The sequence below is a fragment of the Buteo buteo genome, chromosome 21 (genome assembly GCF_964188355.1).
Source record: "Buteo buteo chromosome 21, bButBut1.hap1.1, whole genome shotgun sequence".
NCBI classification, from domain to species: Eukaryota; Metazoa; Chordata; class Aves; order Accipitriformes; family Accipitridae; genus Buteo; species Buteo buteo.
In genome coordinates this window covers 22,228,171-22,247,152 of record NC_134191.1, presented here as the reverse complement: position 1 = coordinate 22,247,152, position 18,982 = coordinate 22,228,171, and the positions used below count along the sequence as shown (strand labels likewise).

Sequence of the window (18,982 nt, the reverse complement as noted above, 5' to 3'; positions counted from 1 at the left end):
TAAAATGGTCAGTAAAGCTATGCTACTCTTTTTTATTAACAGTAAAAACCACTAAAAAGAGTGGAAATATCTAAAAACCCTGCATTAATTGGCCCTTAATTATGTCTAAAAGATAAATATTCTTAGAACAAACTTGGAACGAAATTCTGAAAGTAGACTTGAACAATTTACAAGACTGTATGAACAAAAACTGGAAAGGACACACATTAAATCATGTTTCTGCTTAGTGTGCAACCCAGAAGTTAGCAATTGCTTATGACGTCACAGTATAATAAGGCGAAAAATCTAAAGAGACTTCTTGATTTCATTAACTGATACAGGACATCAAAATTAAACTCACTGCTAACATTTACTGCTACTTACTTGTCTTTTACTATTCTTAGTTTGACCTTTACACCTTAAGAAATTAAAATGCCTCTAAAGCCAGTCACTGACATTTAACAACTAGGCTAGCAAAAAGCTGCATCTTATCTTTGTTTTATTTTTGAAGCTCAAAGAAAAATGCTATTTCCATGGCCAAGTTGTTGTTTTCTGAAAAAAAAATATTACATAGAGGTAAATGCACAAGAGCAAAACCTTAGCGAATTTTAGGTGAGTATGGATTTATGTAAAGATGGGAGTATGCCCATGTATTCCCTTGGATTTAATTATGTACTGAGAGCCTGCAGTTTCACACTGGAAAAACATCTTGTTATCCAATGTATTTATTGGTTAACGGCTTTCGCTGTTTTTCTGTGTGATATGTAATGATAAAAATGTATACAAAAAAGGAAGTTTTTTAAATCATATTTATTTGTCAAGAATGGAGGAACGCTCTGGCTACACAAAGCCCAAGAGCTTTCTTCGGAGCATCCTTATGTGTTGTGAAATTTACCTTTCTTATCTTTCTTTTCTTCTTCTTCTCCTCCAGCCCCTAGCAGAGTAAAGATGATGCCCGTCTGAGAATTCACACCCACAGCAGTTACAAGCATCCGTCCAGAGCCTTCCATGACGTGAGTACCTGAAAATATGCAATATAAGTTACACATAGCTAAAAAAATAAAAAGAACAACCATTAAATATTTGATGCAAGACTTCTACTGTAGCACTAAGAGAGACCTGTTACACTTTAAAAATCTATATTGAGGCCAATATAATTACATACAAAAAATAATCCCTATTGTTTTATATTATTCTCAACCAAGAACGGATGCTTAACTGCAAATCTTAGGCTGCACACCCATTAACTGCAAACACCAGATTCCCTTTTTAAGAGAAATGTTGTCACTAACCAAGTTTACATTATCTTGGAAGATAGCTTCACACAGTTAATTATTGTAACTTTGAAAATATTTTTTCAGAGTTCTGCAAACATTCCTCTGTGCCTCCAGTCAAGATGACACTGACTGTACATGGAATACTATTACATAAACATAGTGAAAATATGTGTGCAATTTCTCTCATCTTCCTCAGTTATGGTTGATTTACAGGCATAGAAAAAAATATTTTTTAAGACAATTTCACATCTTCAAACTTGAAAAATCAATACAGGGGAAAATCTTCAAGGAGATGTTTAATTAAATCAGGAGGTTCCCAAATAGCAAGAAGAATCTGGCATACACTTGAAAACAAATTCAGTATGAGAGATTTCTATTACTCTAAAACAAATCAAAATGTACATTAAGTTTTACTGAGAAGGATCATTTGTTTATCGGGGTAATTTTATCATTATATTGAGTAAATTCCTTTTGAGAAATATTTTGTGCTTTATTCTATAGAAATTGTTTATTTACAGCTCTTATTCCTATATTGAACCAAATGTCAGGTGCATCAAAGATCACAGCCTCTTAGAAACCTTTTGCTATGAGTTGTGGAAACACAAACAAATAGAATTTCCTAGAAACTATCAAAAGTATTCTGATTTACATTTTGGGAAAATTTTATGAGAGAGGATTTGCAAAAGATCAGTCTATGCATTTACGCACTGGCTATTTCTAAAAAAAAGTTTGAAGTTGAAGAACAACCTATTGTTACGACATGTATATAAGGCCAGCTACTAAAAGCTTATTTAAAAAACCCTGTTATTGAAGCATAGGAACAAATATGCCAAGGATGGCATCAAATGTCTAATTTGTCATTTCATATGGTGACAAAGTCTTAATCTAAAAAGTTCATTACTGAAGTAATATTTAAAGTGTTTGAAGAGAGATGTCTTCAGTAGGTAGTAAATTTTAAAAGATACATAGCAGATCATACGTGCTCCTATGAAACAGATGAAAAACAAATACATAATGAAGAAACTACTGGTAGATAAAGCTTTTCATTGAAATAGACTTTATATTTTATCCTTCAGTAGTAGAAAATTATGTTATGCCCATTAAGTGTAAGTCACTGTGAGAACACAGAGGAAAAGCAATCATTTCTTAACACAGAGTTGACAGAGCAAGCTGGGATTGAAAATTTACTTGGGTTTGGGGTTTTTTAAATACTCTTTCCTGTATTTGAAGAAGCAATTAGTTTGGAAACTATGAAAACAGACTGCAACACACAAACTGTTAGCCTTGAGAAAAAAAATCATTGTATACAAAAAAGTCAAACACAGATTTATACCTCCAAGTGACCTATGGATGGACACATGGTTAACCAGAACCTCCTCAGAAAGTATTCTATTATTTAACAACTGTTTTTAATCCTAGGTGCTATAGTTTTAAATAAACTATATTTTAAGACCTGTATTATTCCAGACTTGCAGCTGCGGGACATCAGAAGAATGAGTCCAGATGGAATCAGAACATAGTCCAGTAATCACATTTTCCTTTGGGGGAGCAGGGGAGGCACGGAGAGGGAAAGAATTTTTACACTTCTGAAGCTATTCGTTGCTTTAGGAGTCAACTAAAGAATCAACTAAACAGTTTAACCATTGTGGTAATAAAAATTATACTGCTTATAATACTCACTTTACTCTGCCTTGTCACTGCAGTATTTGTGACAAACTACTATTTGTTGTTGGGTGTTAATCTATGGTTCCTTAGATCCTCACCTAACTTCAAAATTTACATTGTACTGCTTTACAATTATTAGGTTTTCCATAAATGTAACGTTCTCCATATACCTTACTTAAGACAACATCATGGTTTCATTCACTCTGTAATAACATGAATAAGGTAGAGTCATTAACTGACTTGTCCTAAACAATTCTGCAGCTAATGAGGTAAAACCGCTCGTATGCTTATTCTCAACTGTCTTGCCCCTATCACTTACCCACTACCATCATGAACTACCACCCAACATTTACCATCATTAACTACCACTCAATATTTTAAAACTAAAGTGAAGTTGTTCACTGATGCCTGTAGTTCTGAAATGTTCCACAGCAGGGCACACCTGAAGCCATAGTAAAACAGAAATCTTCAAACAAGCTTTCTGCAAACTCCAGCAAAATGGCTTTTAACCAAATGAATTGTGAGCCTGTTGCATGGAGCAAATGGGGAATATAATTAATTTACCATGGAGAATCTTACTGGGCATTCAGATCTACTAAACCTGGATGGTCATGGAAAGATTCTTTCTCCCTCCCTTGTTAAAAAACATTTATTGGGTTCATCCTCATCTACATATATTCATTTCATTGAGTTATCTCAAAAGCTGAAAAGAGGAAAGATATATGGACATGTGTCCTTAAACAGATCAATATTTTATATATATATATACACACACACCCTTGCAACACATTTTTTTTAAAAATCCCATTTTCTAATTACTGCTCACCCAGTTGCTGTCCTAGAACATACTAAGCAATGCAACTATCTATTTATAATCAAAAGATCTTTCTCAAAATAACCAAAATCTCTCATGTTCTTACAAGGAAAACAGAAACACAGAACAGAGAGAACATCTGTCAACACTAAACCTAATTTCAGAGCATAAATATCTCATCAGAACACTAAGAAAATTTCAGCAGAAATAAGCCAAATAAAAACAAAAATGCACTAATGGTCAGATGTATTAAAAAAAAAAAAAGCATCAAACTTTCTCAGTACATTGAGAACTGTTCCTATGGCATTCTGAGATAAAATTTGATTCCTTAAAAAGTCATTTGCTTGCGTTCATATGATAGAGAAAAATGTCACAAACATAAAAAATTAGGACTGCTACCCAAACAACAAAAACCAAGTTACATTCAAGGCTAAAGGAACAGAAAAGACCTTCAAAAAATAAGATATGCTTGGTTGTACTGGTTCAGACAAAACAGAAAATGTCTGAAACTTAACTCGGATATTTAGAGGAACCTCCTTTAAGATGTAACACCATTTAAAATATATTTTAATTAAGAACTTGCTTTTAGTATTCCTATGTTTTGTTTTGAAGGATTTCAAGCTTACCTCTACACACCTGGCAGGGGCAAAAATGTCTTAACTTGAAACGCCTTTCTGAGCCTTTTCTTAACATTAGGCTCGTAAAATGTAACTCAAAATGTTAAGGTGCATACAAAAGCATGTTTTAGAGCAGGTACTAATTTATCATCAGATTATGTTCCACTAGTAATATTGGAAAAATTCTTCAGCATCTAAGCTAAACCAAAGAGCTGAACCTCCTTCCACCTAACTCTGACAATTTCACCATTTAAATGGTATTATAATTACATTAGCTTGAATAAAGAAATGGGCGCTATGACTTCAATCAACTATTGTTATATAAATGAAATTCTGGAATGAATGCATGTTTTTCACTTATCTGTACACTAACCATGTATTTCAACTTCATGTTGAACAGTTCTCCTGACTACTTTCCCTCTCAAGAGTAATTTTTCAGTATTAATAAAACACATTTTTTCACATGCTGAGTATTTAATTTGAAGTTGATAAATGGTGAATATTCCAAGATAGAAAAGGAAGAAGTCTAGTTTAGTAAGAAAAGAGATGAACAGATTAGAAAGATAAGGAACCTATTACAGCACATACTTTTCAGACAAAAATGCAACTAAACATGAGACTATTCAGAAACTCCCAAATCTAGTAAGAGTACTGGTGAAATAGATTGGAAATAGGGCTGAAAAACAAGAAAAGAAAACCAGAGCGTGCCAGTTTGGGGGGTTTATACTGTTTTGCTGCTTTTAGCAAACTTGTGGTAAACAAAAATTCTCTATCAGCATCTCTAAACAACTGTTTCAGTCACTGTGATTATTAAGAGGTATCTGAAGTTAATAATAAAGTGAACCAACCGTCAGAATATCCAGTATGGGGCGGGGGGGGTGGGGTGGGGGGTGGGGAGTGTAATTTCAACATATCCAAATAATTTGGAACTTTTGAAGTCAGCTGCTTGGTTTTGAAAATTTCTGCTGTGCTAGAAGCCTAGCTTAGAATATTTTCTGGCAGGGAATTAAGACGGAATCAGAACTATTTTTCTCCAGGCAGTAACTGACCCGATTCCTTAATTGGGCTTCCTTTTTATTTCCAAAACCTAACAAAGCACCATGACCAAGAGATTTCTTTTGTTTATTTGTTCTTGAATAAGCTCTGTTTACTTTGTTTCAAATCCTTGTTGCGCATTGATAGAAATATGCATTTGTGAAAGTTAGGTTAGGATAAAGTAATGTTCTGTAAGTCTCAGTTCAGTGAGAACTACACTAGGTGAGCTCCTCTATGTCACTCTTTCATACCTTCATCAAATTAATCTAAATACCTGGGAAAAAAGTTTTAAACAGTAAGCCTCATAAGGTATTTTTTACAATGTTAACTATTATAATACGTGGGACCCCAAAATACTTCAGTGTGTGCAATACTGAGGTCAGACTCATATTCAAAACTTCTGTATGTAAGAATCATGGATTTCTGCGAACTTTGAACTACACAAAACTTCAAGGGCACATCAGGTTCAATGAAGACAGTTGAGCAGCACTCAGTTGGGTTATCCAAGCTGTCTTCATCTGTTGGTTGATACGTGCACGTGCGCATTGCAAAGAAATTTAACGTCACCACAGTCACATTTAAGCTGATAACTTTTGATGCAATGGCTTATGCTACATCATGCATGCAAACCTCTGTTAAAGAACTAAAAGAAGGAAAATGTTTTAGACAGAAATACAGTGGAACTATAGAAGAGAAGCTCCTTCTTTTGGTTTCAGGTATATCAGAGTCTGTATTTCCATGTCTGCCTTCCTAGGTGGTACCAAATGTGCTATATACAGATGGAAATGAACCATCTGGTTTAGTCAGCACTTGTACCCTTAGAATTGCTTCTCAAGTACAGTAAATGACTATCTGGATGATTAAACAGGACATTAAGCACAGAAACTCATTTAGTTTAATTATGTCATTGAAACTGATTGAATATTAAAAATGTTGTTTCAGGTGCCAATGCTGAAAATAATACCTACCGATTCAGGGTGTTTATCTTTCACCAAATTTAGACTCACAAAACAAACTGTAGCTGCAATTCAAATGTTACCTTTTTTCAGTTATTCCTCTCTCAAACCGAAACAGTTTTCATTTCCAACAGATGCTTAAGGGAGAACAGTGGCAAGCAACATCCTGACTGTATTTGTCTAAATTCCAAAAGCCTACATGGAGATAACTTACTGATGTCTTCAGGTGATAAGATAAGAGGAAAATTTAAGGTCTGTTTGATATTTTTTGCAGGGGGGTGGTATGTTGGGTTGTTGGGGTTTTTTTTCTTTAAACAAGTTTTATAAAAATGTAGGTCTAGGCTAAAATCCAACAGGAACTCAGTTTTTAAACCAGGTCAAATCCATCCTGAAAGACATGGTGGTTTCCAAGCTTTGGGGGTTTGGACTACTATCAATTTCCAGTGGGCACATCAGCTCCCACACCATTAGGATTAAACCTTGCACTGTATGTATGGAAGAAGATAGTTTTTTGCATGATAGAATCTCAAATCATCAACTCTGCTCCTGAGCAAATAGAGTTCAGCAATTTTCTAACACAGCATGAGTAAAAATTTTTAAGTATGGAACAAAGGTGTATACAGTGCTTGTTAAAATATCACATTAATTCTTCAATTTCTTTGTAATCATAATAGAGATTACATAGTAATAGAGAAAAATAAAGAGTATAAACCTTATTTAACTCTGCAATAAAACCATAAAGACAAATTTGTCTCCTTATAGCAACAAAATTTGAGGTTTGGGAAAGCAAAACTAATTTGACTGCTTTCCCCTTCCCTTCCCACCATGCCCTTCAGGGCAATACTTTCATGTTTTTTCACAGCCACCACTGAAATCTATGGGTATTCAAAAAGATCTAATTCAATTTAGGAATATGTAAGAGTACACGAGTCAATGGAAACTTCATAATCAGAAAACCTCTAGAATTCAACAACAGGATATTTTAGTTGATAGAAGTCTATGATATTTCATGATAGAAGTTTCTATAAGAAAATATTATCAAAACTATCTCTTTACAATGAAAATTTTATGCTAGTTATGAAGTTATATTTACAAAACAGTACAACTATCAGCTAAGAAAAAAGAAATGAAAAAAAAAAAAGGACAAATATTTCAAGGACAACACTGGATTAAAAATTTTGTTAGGAATAGCAACAGTGAGCTACCCTTCCTCAAAATATCACTGCAGGCCTCCCTGTTTACACACTGGAAAGCATCTCCAAGAGAATTCTTCAACTACAATCAAGTTAAGCCTAAATATCTGCACTACTAGGATAAATCATGTTATTGTAAATCTAGCAAAAATAACAGTCATTAGTTTCATACATCACTCATGAAAGTCAGAACAGTTCCTTAAATTATGGTACATCAAGGAGTCAGAGGGACACCAAGAATTCAAAAGTGTCCCCACTATTCAGCATTTCTATATGTAAGCTGCCTGCAAATGCTGAGCTCTTCATTGTATTTTCTCTGCTCAAATTCAGCCTTCGGAGTTTGCAGCTACTCCACTAATATTTAATAGTCTCTAATGAATTTGCACGAACACATTTTTCAGACGCTCATAACTTGGAAAAACTTGGGGGTTTACAACATGAACAACAAAAGGTATACATTTGGCAGAGACACTGCAGCAAAACATTTAACAAACAAAACCCAGCATATTTTTAAAGAAACCAAAGGAAATTTTTTCCTAAAAAAAGAAAAAGACATTTGTTTTGCTGTTTTATTCTCAGAAGCGATAGGAGTTTTTTGTGTCGTGATTTTTTGACAAAAATAATTTTCAATACACAGTTTCAGGCGGAAAGATGCTAGAAACTGGCTAAATTTAAAATTAATTAACATGGTCTTTTGTAACATGAAGTCCGTGGCAATGGCAAGTCTACAAATAACATTAGCAATTTCTTCATCTTAAGTTAATGTAGCCACCTTTTGACTGAAATCTGATGGGTTTTTACCAGACCACAATTCTATAATTTACATAATAAACATTCATAATCTCATAATCAGTGAACTAATTATCTGATTTTAAGTTTGGAAAGGATTTGCACTGTTAATTCATTTAAAATTTTCACATCCTTACTTGTTGCTACTTTTCTCTTCTGAGCAAAAGCATCTCCCAACAGTTGTTGCTTGGGAAACACCAGCTCAGTGAGGCAGGATGGGGGCAGGATTTCTGCAGGAATGTGTACTTACCTGCTGCATTGCAACATAAGTATTCTATTTGGGATGACTCTTGGCTGACTGTACAACCAGACAGCAAAGAGAATCCTTTCCATGAATAAAAAGTTCAAACGTATTTGAAAATGACTGTTTCAGGTTATAACACATTGATGATGAGTATGAGATCAGCAGGCTGTTATTTTGTGATCACGTCCCAGCTGGAATCCATTGACAACCAACCTATTTAGAAACTATCTTAATTAGAATTTTTAAAATCATATTCTATTTAACTGATTTACTGTATGGAGCTATATTATAAAATATAAATATTAAATATAACTTGAATTTACCACAGAAGTTAAGCCCACAATATTTTAGTATATCCATTTCCTTCTAAGCACATTGTTTCTTTTTCTATTGTATCTAGTATACGCACAAAGAAAGTGTTTAAAGAGACTTTAAAAGGCTTTGAATTTAATGGTTAAATTAAAACTAGCATACAATGAATTGAAATAATTGTTATTTCCCTAAGTGATACTTTCCTTTTCCTCTGAAAATGTTTCATTACTTTCTCACTTAATAAAATAAGTACGACAATCAGAAACAATTGCTTTCAGTCAAAAAACAATAGCACGCCCTTTGAATGACAAATGGACAAGGCCAGTGTCTGTGTTCAAACGATCAGTTGTATCTAGGTTACCAAAACCTGATGGTGTGGAAAAAGAAAACAAAACAAAACATGAGCAAAGCAGTGCATAAAAGATAACTCAGCAAGAATTCAAGCACATTTACCTGACAGTAGCATTGGGTCTTTGTCAACAGATTTGCGGACTTGGTCTGACTCTCCAGTTAAAGAGCTTTCATCAATTTTAAGATCATTTCCTTGAATAAATATCCCATCGGCAGGTAGAAGATCACCTTTCAGCAAGAACATGGTAATGGAAAACCACAGTGGTTTAGTAAGATTGTTTTTATAATTACATACTGATTTTTATTACAAAATCACAATTAACAACAATTGAAATGAAAGCAAAAGTGAAAGAACTACTACCATATCTGTCCATATTAGCCATATTATTGCAAACCTATAAGGAAGGGCCTTCGTACTGCAAATATTTTTTTGCCTAATGCTATCCCAGAACCAGAATGCATCCCATTTAACACATGATGAACACCATCATCACTGAGATTTGGCAGGGGGAGTACTCTTCTTAACATGACATGAATGTTTCTCTATCAGACTTCATAAGAATTAACAGTGGCTAATAAACACTCAAGCTGCCCTTTCCCCTTCCTCTCTCAGGAAGCCCTTAGCTAAGTCCAGGAGAAACTTGATGCTTGATAGAACAGGCATTTTGCTGGAATTTGCCAGCTTGGTCAAACACAGAGTACACAGAGTTCCTGCAAAAGTCCTCCCATTCACTGGAGCACAGGGTTTTCCCTATGGCATATAGTTATAAGGCAACCACCTACTAGAAGCATCTGATCTGGGGGGACTTACAGGATCCGTAGCTCTGGAGCAGCCTACCAAGTCAGGTAAGCACAGAGGCACAATTCCCTTTCACAGAGCATTTAAAAATACTTCCTCTTATTCCTAACTGGACAGAAACCAAAAATTCCAAATAGTGTGATCCTCCATGAAAGAGAATTACCTTTGTATGAACAGTTCTTGTCCTTGTCAGTGAAAGGAAGTGAAGATTACAAAAATAAAATTAATTACCTAGTGCAATTTTACAGCAAGTATCTTTAAGTTCTCCTTTTGCTCTAACAGCCAAATTGTTACCTTACCATGGACAATAATGACATCACATAATTCTCTGTCTTTTAGATCACTTCCAGTGAAGTGAGTCTACTCTCCTAGAAAAGAAAAGGAGAATAAATAAAGCTCAGAAAAGTAGACCTGTAGTTGACAGAACTTACCATACTTCACCTGTGCAATATCACCAACTACTATCTCTGCCACTGGGATTTGGATAACCTGTCCACCTCGGACAACAGTAAATTTCTGTTCCTGCTCAATACGACTTTGAAGCCCACGGAACTGCTTCTCCTTGCTCCAGTCATTGAAGGCAGTGACAAGTACAACACAGATAACAGAGAGTAGGATGGCAGCACCTTCAATCCAGCCAGCTTCAGCCTCACCTTCATCTTCAGCTCCTCCTGTTGCAGTACCGCATCCTGCAAAGACAATGTCAGAATCATTCAGTCAAGTGAAGATCGGGTTTATCATGTTTATCACAAGAAGAAAAACTTGCTGTGAAATGACAACAAGGTTAAGGAATATAGCTGCTTTTTGAAGTACTGTCTGCTAAATGAAACTGGCAGAACAGAGAAAAAGTAGAAATAAAGATGTCTGAGGAAAAGAGAAAGAAAACAAATCAATAGAAATTGTAGATCTTCTAATTTTTCAACTGAACAAGCTATCCTTGGTAAACCCAAGCTAAACAAACAGAAAAAGGCAGCACTAATTCTGTTATCTAAGAGAAGGGTTGATAGCTTCACCTGAGTCATCGAGCATTTCCAGAAATAAGGCGGACTTACTAAAAGTGACAAGAAGGACTAAAACAATGAGTAACATCAATCAATGCAAAGCAGTGGCGTTAAATTAAAATTAAAGAGAACCAATTAAATTAAAACAGATTTAAGAAATAGTTTTCAACACAATTTCTAAATATTCTCAACCAAATGCAATTATAAGCAGCACTTGCTTATAAAAAAACACCGAGATGAACTAAGTATATTAGTATTTAGATGTGATAATGAAATGTATTAGGCAACCCTGAGTAAAAATAATAGCCTAATATTAATTCATCATTCTTCCTTACAGAGTAATATAGTGGCATGCTTATAGAACTCTAAGTATATTATTTTTGTCACAAGTAAAACAGTATTAAAAAATACATACTATGTATTAATTCTAAAGTGGTAATTCTGAATTGCTTTATACACATCTGCTAATTATTTTTTTCAAAGTAATATGCAATTAAAATTTAAATAGATTTCCCAGCTAGTGTTCACAAAATAAAACTAATATAGCTCTCCTTCGTGATGAAATAAGGCCTAAAAAAAGATAGTTTATAATAGTGGACAGCAAAGTACACATACTAGAATCACACAATTTGGAGATATCCCAACTGACAGGAGAGAAAAAAAAACAACCTCACTCTGAACAACAGAGCCTCCTCCCCTGTGTGACTGAGGGGAGGCAGAGAAGAAATCTTTTAATTTTTCATGAAGAATAGAACTAGGTAGGCATTTGACATCACTTTTCCATCTCACTCAGGTACCAGGGAGTTTAGCAATTTAGCAAGTGTCTTGCTTCCATCTATGACTAAAGTTTAATTTTGGTATATTTGTCACCTGTCACTAGAGGGAATTAACAAGCAATTTGATTTCTATTTTTAGGTTACAAAGATTTCCCTGTAACACAAGCATCAAAATTCATTAACCAGCTGAGTAATTACTCTTGTATGTGAACAATAACAAAATCAACAAAAGTCAAAGGAAGGAAGATGAGACTGAATGTCCACTAAGTGAACAGAAGAAAATTAAAATAAACAGAGTTCTTACCAACGTTCTCTGTAGTTTAAATTTAGATTTAACCTAATGAAAGGCAAAGCACACGCCCCAGAGAAGGGGCTTTCCTAGCAGGGATGCCCTTAGACTTTTGATCGGTGTGAACCTTTACCTGCAGTACAAGAACCTTGCTAAAGAAACCAAGAAAGAAATGAAGTAACCTTTTATAAGTTCAGTACCTTAAGCTACTTAAAACCAGTCACAAATGCAACTTACAAACCACATCTTCAGTTTCTTCCTTCAGCAGAACATTACTTTGGGGAAGGACTAATACTTTGCTCTGTTTAACCTTAATCGTCTTAATTGGTCTATGTTAGATTTTAGATTACTTTTCCAAATTAATAGATTCACTTTTGCTTTGTTTGGATTAAGTGGTTGCCTAGTACAAGTAATTCTGTTTTGGCAAATATAAGACAAAAATTCACTATTTATTTTTCATTAGATAAGATTTAGAATTAAGTATCATGAATATCCTATTCTTTTTAACAGTCTACCTCCTCTTCTATTTCTCACAAAAGAAACATGGCCTGGCCTAGCTACAGTCAAAGACTGATTTTATTTCCTTTTTAGATGGTTGAAATTTAGCCAAGCTGATACAAAAGCACAGACACGTGGTGTTTCCTACGGTGATGCCTTTGTCCAGGTTAACTGACAACAGTAACGTGCAGATTGACCCACAGAGGAGGGCAGCTCAGCTCTTCGGTGGTTTTAGGCATTTCCACTGGGGTGATATTTATTTACTTTATTCTGTAGCATGCCTTCTTATGCTTTCACTGAAAATCTTTGATTTCTGCATATGGATTACTGATAATTTACATCATGATATTTTCTAAAAAATCAAGAGGTAACATTATGTAATACTTAAATACAAGGTTTTAATTTGAGGCTGTATCAGTATACCCAAAAAATCACCTATTTGAAGGACACAAGCTGTGCTTTGTCCTCCATTATAGGGATCCCATTGTGGCTCTGGACATGTGTAAACTTTATAGTAATATTAGATGAGTAGAATATCCTCTTCTCTACAGCAGAAAGCTACCTGTTTTAAGAAACCCACTGCTATTATTCCAAAGAACCAATAGGCCTCGTCACTGCCTCTGAGATGTGTCGGAGAAACAAAACAACAGCTAGTCAGTGCACTTGAATGCGGTGCTAACACACTGTACCTTGAATGGCTTGGAGAGTAACATTTCTGTGTTCTTTCAGGAAAAAACCAAACCCCTTCACTCAGAAAAACAGGTTAAAATATAAAAATATTCAGTAACTTGAGTAATGAAATTAACTTTGTGTGTATATGTTCTCAGAACTGATTTCCATGCTAATATAAACAATAACATTCCTAGTATGTTCATATAACCAGAAAAAATAATCTAACATAGCATGTAAATCATACAAGATGTTATCATTAAGGTGAAAGGAATTGTGTTACCTGTCTCATAGATTATGCACAAGCAAAGAACATAATTCACTCTTCATTTTACAGCTGAAAAAAATGTTTGTAAGAGTGAAAGAAAATCTGGAGAAAACAGACTGAACTTAGATCAAGCTCTTGCAAAGTGTCCCTAAATTTGACAAGCTTCTGCACTGAATAACAATTCGTGATTTTAACTTTTAAAATCCTGAGAAAATTCTCCATAACCCAATGGCAACAACAAAAGTTAAAATGCTTTTAATTTATTTTCTCTTCACTCAATCAGACAATGCTAAATTCAGATGGAGGAAAGGTATTTGGAGGGAAGGAAGGAAGGAATTCGTGGGGTGACAGCCAGGAGTAGAGAAATTAATTGATAGACATGGTGAAAACCAGAAGTTAGTCTTTTAGATGGATGGACGAAATGATGAGTTGCTTTATGGATTTTAGAATCCTTATTAGTCAAGATTCAATCTGGCTTCCGTAAAACTACAAGCGTTGCTTCTTACGGTACTCCATTGGTGCAGGTTATCTGACAGACTAAGAGGTCCATCTGCCCAGAGAGGCGGACAGGTGGCATGAAGCAGACAGCTCCCACTGTTCCTATTCAATATGATACAAAATTAAAAGAGTCATCTAGGATATGGGTGGCACAAATTCTTTCCTTTTTTTTTCCCTCTCTCTCAAAGGATCAGAACTCAGGACCACAGTCTGAAAGACCACAAAAAGGTTGATACTACACAAACGGGAACCTTCCTGCCCTGCAGATCCCCAGCCTGCAGGCGGGCCAGCCACGTCCTCTCCTGAGCACCATGAACACGTGTGTTCCTGTCTCCTCTAGCTGATTCCCTCATTTAATCCCACATGTCAGATGAATGGTGGTCCTAAGCTATCAGAAAAAAACAGTGCTTCATTATCAGTATGTTTCAGGTTAGGAGGAAGCAGAATTTCTTCTATGTAAGGAGTTTGAACATAAAGAGACTAGATATCTCCAAGTTCAAGCAGCAGCTGAGCAAGTCTTTTGAATACCTAAGATTTGCAGGTAGATACTTATAACAACACTTCAGAAATGAAATTGCACTCTCTGTGGATCTAGCCTAATATAACTAAACCCAGGCTCTTTAAATGATTAACCAAGTTGATCATCAGAATTTCCCAGAATTTCGTCTTTGCTTTTTACAGTTCCACAGAAATGAAGTAGGATAAAAGTTCTAGATAAATTAATGCAAAATGTGCACATCATTCTCATTATAGGAATAAACTCTGGCAACTTTGAGGGAGTACATAACTATCTGGTTCTTACAACAGTAAGATTTCAGAATAGATTTTTTTGTTTAAACAGAGGTTTACAGAGAAGCAGGATTTAAAAATGCAACCTGCCCTTCAAGACATGACCTATCTGTCAGGAGACATTTTCTTGAACTATGTTGTGTTCTTGTTTCAAAACTATTTTGGAAGTAGTCACTTTTAATGGGGGGAGGGGGGGGGGGAAGGAAACTTGCACCTCCATTGGTATGTTTATAGAATTCTTTCTTATATACTTGAGGAAAACCAGTTTTTTTTTTTCTTTTTCTTCTGCCTTTATATCACACAGGATTTTCTAGAAATTCTAGAAATTCTTATGTTAATTTACAGGAAGAAACTGTATATATTCATTGGAGAAAAAAAATCTCATACTTCTTAACAATACACTTAATACTATCTGTCGTCCTTATTGTAGTACACAGAGTGACACAGTACTGACCTTACAGATAAGGGGAAAATAAGGAATATAAATAAGACACACAAATGATGTAATAATAACATGCCTAAGTAGCAAAATATAGTTTAAAGCATCTAATGTTTATTAAGAATGCTCATATAAGCTTTAAAAGATTGTGTTAAGGTCCAAGATTGCTGCTATGCTTTCACAAGATAGTACTTTGTTCTCAATGTTACCAAAAAATATGCCTGAGATTTTACTGAAAGGCACAGACTGAAAGCATCACAAAAGAATTTTTAATATCCATGTGATTTGTGGGAAGGTTTTATTCCAAGACAGTGAATTGTGAGGTTCTTATTTAAAATTATATTTAACATAGGTCCTATCTGTCAGAAAATTCAATTTTAAAAAAGTCAACAAGTTTTCAATATGAAGCTATTTTCTACCATATACTATGAACATATGCTATGTGTGTCATTCCCCAAAGTCTCATCCTCATGAGACAGAAAATGCATACTCAGTTTGAAACTGAGATTATAAAGATTTGAATGCAAGTCAAGAATGTAAAGGGCTGTAACTCCTTTGGCATAGAAAAAGCAGATGAAGTTATAAAATGGATTCGCTTATTCCAAAGGAGTGTGCAGGGACTTACAGGTGAGCCAAACCCCCCACCGAGGAGTGGGAGGACGTCGACAGTGCAGCCTCAAAGAACACTGAGAAACACAAAAGGGACTAACATGATTGTGTCCTCCATAAAATATCTCAAAAGTACATTACCAAAAACTTGTGGAAAGAGAACAGAATTTTAAAGGCTTGAAATCTGACCAGAAATAGGTCAGCAAACACTGTTGACAAAGTTTTCTGTTGAAGGGAGATGAAGGGAAGATAGAACCCAAAGGTAAAGAGGATTCAGGAAAAAAAGAACGGGAAAGGAATTCAAACCAACACACGTAGTCAGTCCAGCTGAAGTCACAGCAACCTGGGTTTCTGTCTCATCAGAGATTGCGAGCAACCTGGGAGCGAGAGCTGTGGGCAGCAAAACCTGCCCAAGAACCTGCAAAGCTGAGCAAATACCCAGGCACTCAGCCTGTGCTGGACCCTTTGATGCACTTACTTAATTGCCAGTAATTTCAAAATAAGCCTGAGAAGCCTACTCTGCATTAGCAGTATTTTAATTCTATATAAGGTTTTAGAAAGAAAATATAAGAAAGCAAGGCCTAGGATATTAAAAGGGAAGGGAACTGTATGATGGAAAAGACTTCAGTACACTCGTGCCAAAAGGGGAAGGTGAGAAAGGAGAGGAGGATACACAAGAGCAGGTTAAAGCATTTTGGAGAGACAGTAAGCAAGTAACTTCACTGTAACTGGCAGGAGAGAATAATTTGGTTGATGTTATTAATCATCTCAATTTGGTACAAGCCAGAAAGGGGGAAAGGAAAAAAAAAGAAGGAAAAGGCTGCAAATAGCCAGACAGCATCATCTGACAGATCACCAGGCTCATGTCCTGTTGGAAAGTGGAATGCTTTTAAGGTCAGGGACACCATTTCAATGTGCATTTCTCATAATATCAACCAAATCTGGGCAAATACAGAAAGAAGCATACGAGCACTGTGCAGATAAAAAGAATATCTGTTTAATATTTCAAATAGTTATGAGGAGATTCTTAAAGTCACTTTGAATAGAATAACGATAATAATTACAAACCATACAGTCTTAAGCTGCAGCATGGTAATTTTTAAATCAGAAAAAGGATATTTTTAAAAATCTGTGAACATCTGTATTCCTAAGTCCCAACCTACAGCACATACCTCTCAGCTGCTCATTTCAACCTACACATTTCTATTTTTAAGCTGAGAATACCTTGTGGCATTTAAATTCCCCAGGAAAATCTCCTAACGCCCCCAGAGGTAATTTTTTTAGTCAGTCAAACTGGTTTTGTCATCAGAAAGACAACAGTTCCCATGATAAAAACTTTTTATTTAATTGCTTTCTGTAAAGACATTTTTCCTTAGCTGCAACTCCAGCGCTGATGTTATTAAAGCAAACTGAGCAGCTCTAAGTTACAGCTTTTTCATTAGTAGAGCTAGGCTCTTGTTACTAACACCGTAAGTGATGTTACTTATTTTATCAAACTTATACAGTTGGGTAGGAAAAGGAACAATAACCAAAAATTATGCAATAAATATAATAAACTCCCCTCCTTAACAAGACTTTTTACGCTGTAACAGATACTGTAATATTTATTTTTACAAATTCCATGTTGCAGCATACCATTTGCTACAAAATCAGTCCAAAGAGCGCCTGCCAGTTACTGAAGTACCAATATTCCTTCCCCAAATCCTCTGTGTGATGATGCATCGTCAGATGTCGAATGACTTCAGTCAGGGCACAGCCCAAGGCAGTGAGGCCACAGCCCGGCAAAGCTCCAAGTGTCACCGCAGAGCCATAGCTAACAGCAGAGGTGCAGACATTACCAGAACTTCAAAAATCAAGTTTTCTGTCTTTCTCTCATACTCTCCAAGGACTTATTGAACTGTGAAAAACATTTTCTAGTTACTTGTAGTAAGTCAGACTGTGTGCTCCAGAAACATATTCGTTTCTGTGACCAGCCACGCGGAAGGGATTTACTAGCCTGAGATATTTATTCTACACACTTTTCAGGTTTAGGGTGCTTGTATGTTCACTAAAAGTGATTTTTGGATACTTATCTGAAAACAATATGAGAATTCCTTGCTTTGTGATACATCAGTGAGTTATATAAGGACCCCGGCAGGGAGGCGGGGAGGGAAGAAGAAAAAAAAAAAGATACCGTCCCTGCAGGTTAGTTATATAACTGTCAACTTTAGAGTTCAATATTAAATATTTACACATTTTTGACACATTCATGCAAGGAAACAAATCTGTAAGCCCTGGAAGCATATATATTCACACGTTCCTCAGCCTGATCGCAAATATTTGTGAGCAATGTTAATTAAAATACTCACTCAACTTCAAGAGATGCAGTATGTTGAGCAAGATTCTTCTGACCGGCACCTCCAAGGAAATGCATTTTGTAAAGATCAGTCAAAAGGCTGGGGTCCTAACTCCACTGAAGGCTATGGAAGGGGACAGGACCATACAACTACTTCTACAACGTTCGTATTCAGTTTTGTTTCCTTTTGTTGCCATAGAGAAAGTAAAGAAAGGCCAATATGGGAATTTTAGTCGCAAGTCCTGTTCTTAGGGATTGCAAGGGAAAACCTTGACATCCAATTGCTATAGTTTTACTGTATATTGCTCAGAGCGAAAAATGTCTGGTAAATACAGCCACATATTCCAAAGGTAAGCCACAGTTTTCAAATATAAGAACCAGACCTTAAAAGTTGTTCTCTGTGTTTATTCATGAGAGTTTAAGTGCAGTTACTCAACAATGCTTGCAAGGTCATGTCCTAGCTGAGTTTTACTTACAGAATTAATACTTCTGGAGAATCTCTTCCTGGAAAATATGTGAGAAGTTTTTATATTTCATCCCAAAGTTCTAAATCTCATTACCTCATGTCCCCAGTTGAGAGTTAAGTCATGCTTGGCAATCTGAGAATCTATCTAATGAGCAATATCTAAAAGCAACCCAGTTTTGTCGATGATCTACACATCTCTAATGAAGGGAAGGTATCTATGGGACTTAATTTTTTGCAGTCCAACACAGATTTGTAGAAACCAGACGTAAGTCACTTTACATTATGAAACAATTATTTAATTTGCAGGTCCCATA

At 35.4% G+C, this 18,982-nt stretch overlaps 1 protein-coding gene across 9 annotated transcripts in view; it reads right to left on the bottom strand.

Moving 5' to 3' along the window:
• ATP2B2 (ATPase plasma membrane Ca2+ transporting 2) overlaps positions 1-18,982 on the bottom strand; it is a 440,103-nt gene that overhangs the window by 99,231 nt on the left and 321,890 nt on the right. For all 9 annotated transcript variants that reach the window (XM_075053370.1, XM_075053376.1, XM_075053369.1 and 6 more), the window contains 3 exons: positions 10,463-10,720; positions 9,335-9,460; positions 875-1,000 (listed from right to left, as the gene is read on the bottom strand). In XM_075053370.1, coding sequence (XP_074909471.1) covers positions 875-1,000; positions 9,335-9,460; positions 10,463-10,720 — 510 coding nt within the window. The remainder of the gene's footprint in view (positions 1-874; positions 1,001-9,334; positions 9,461-10,462; positions 10,721-18,982) is intronic.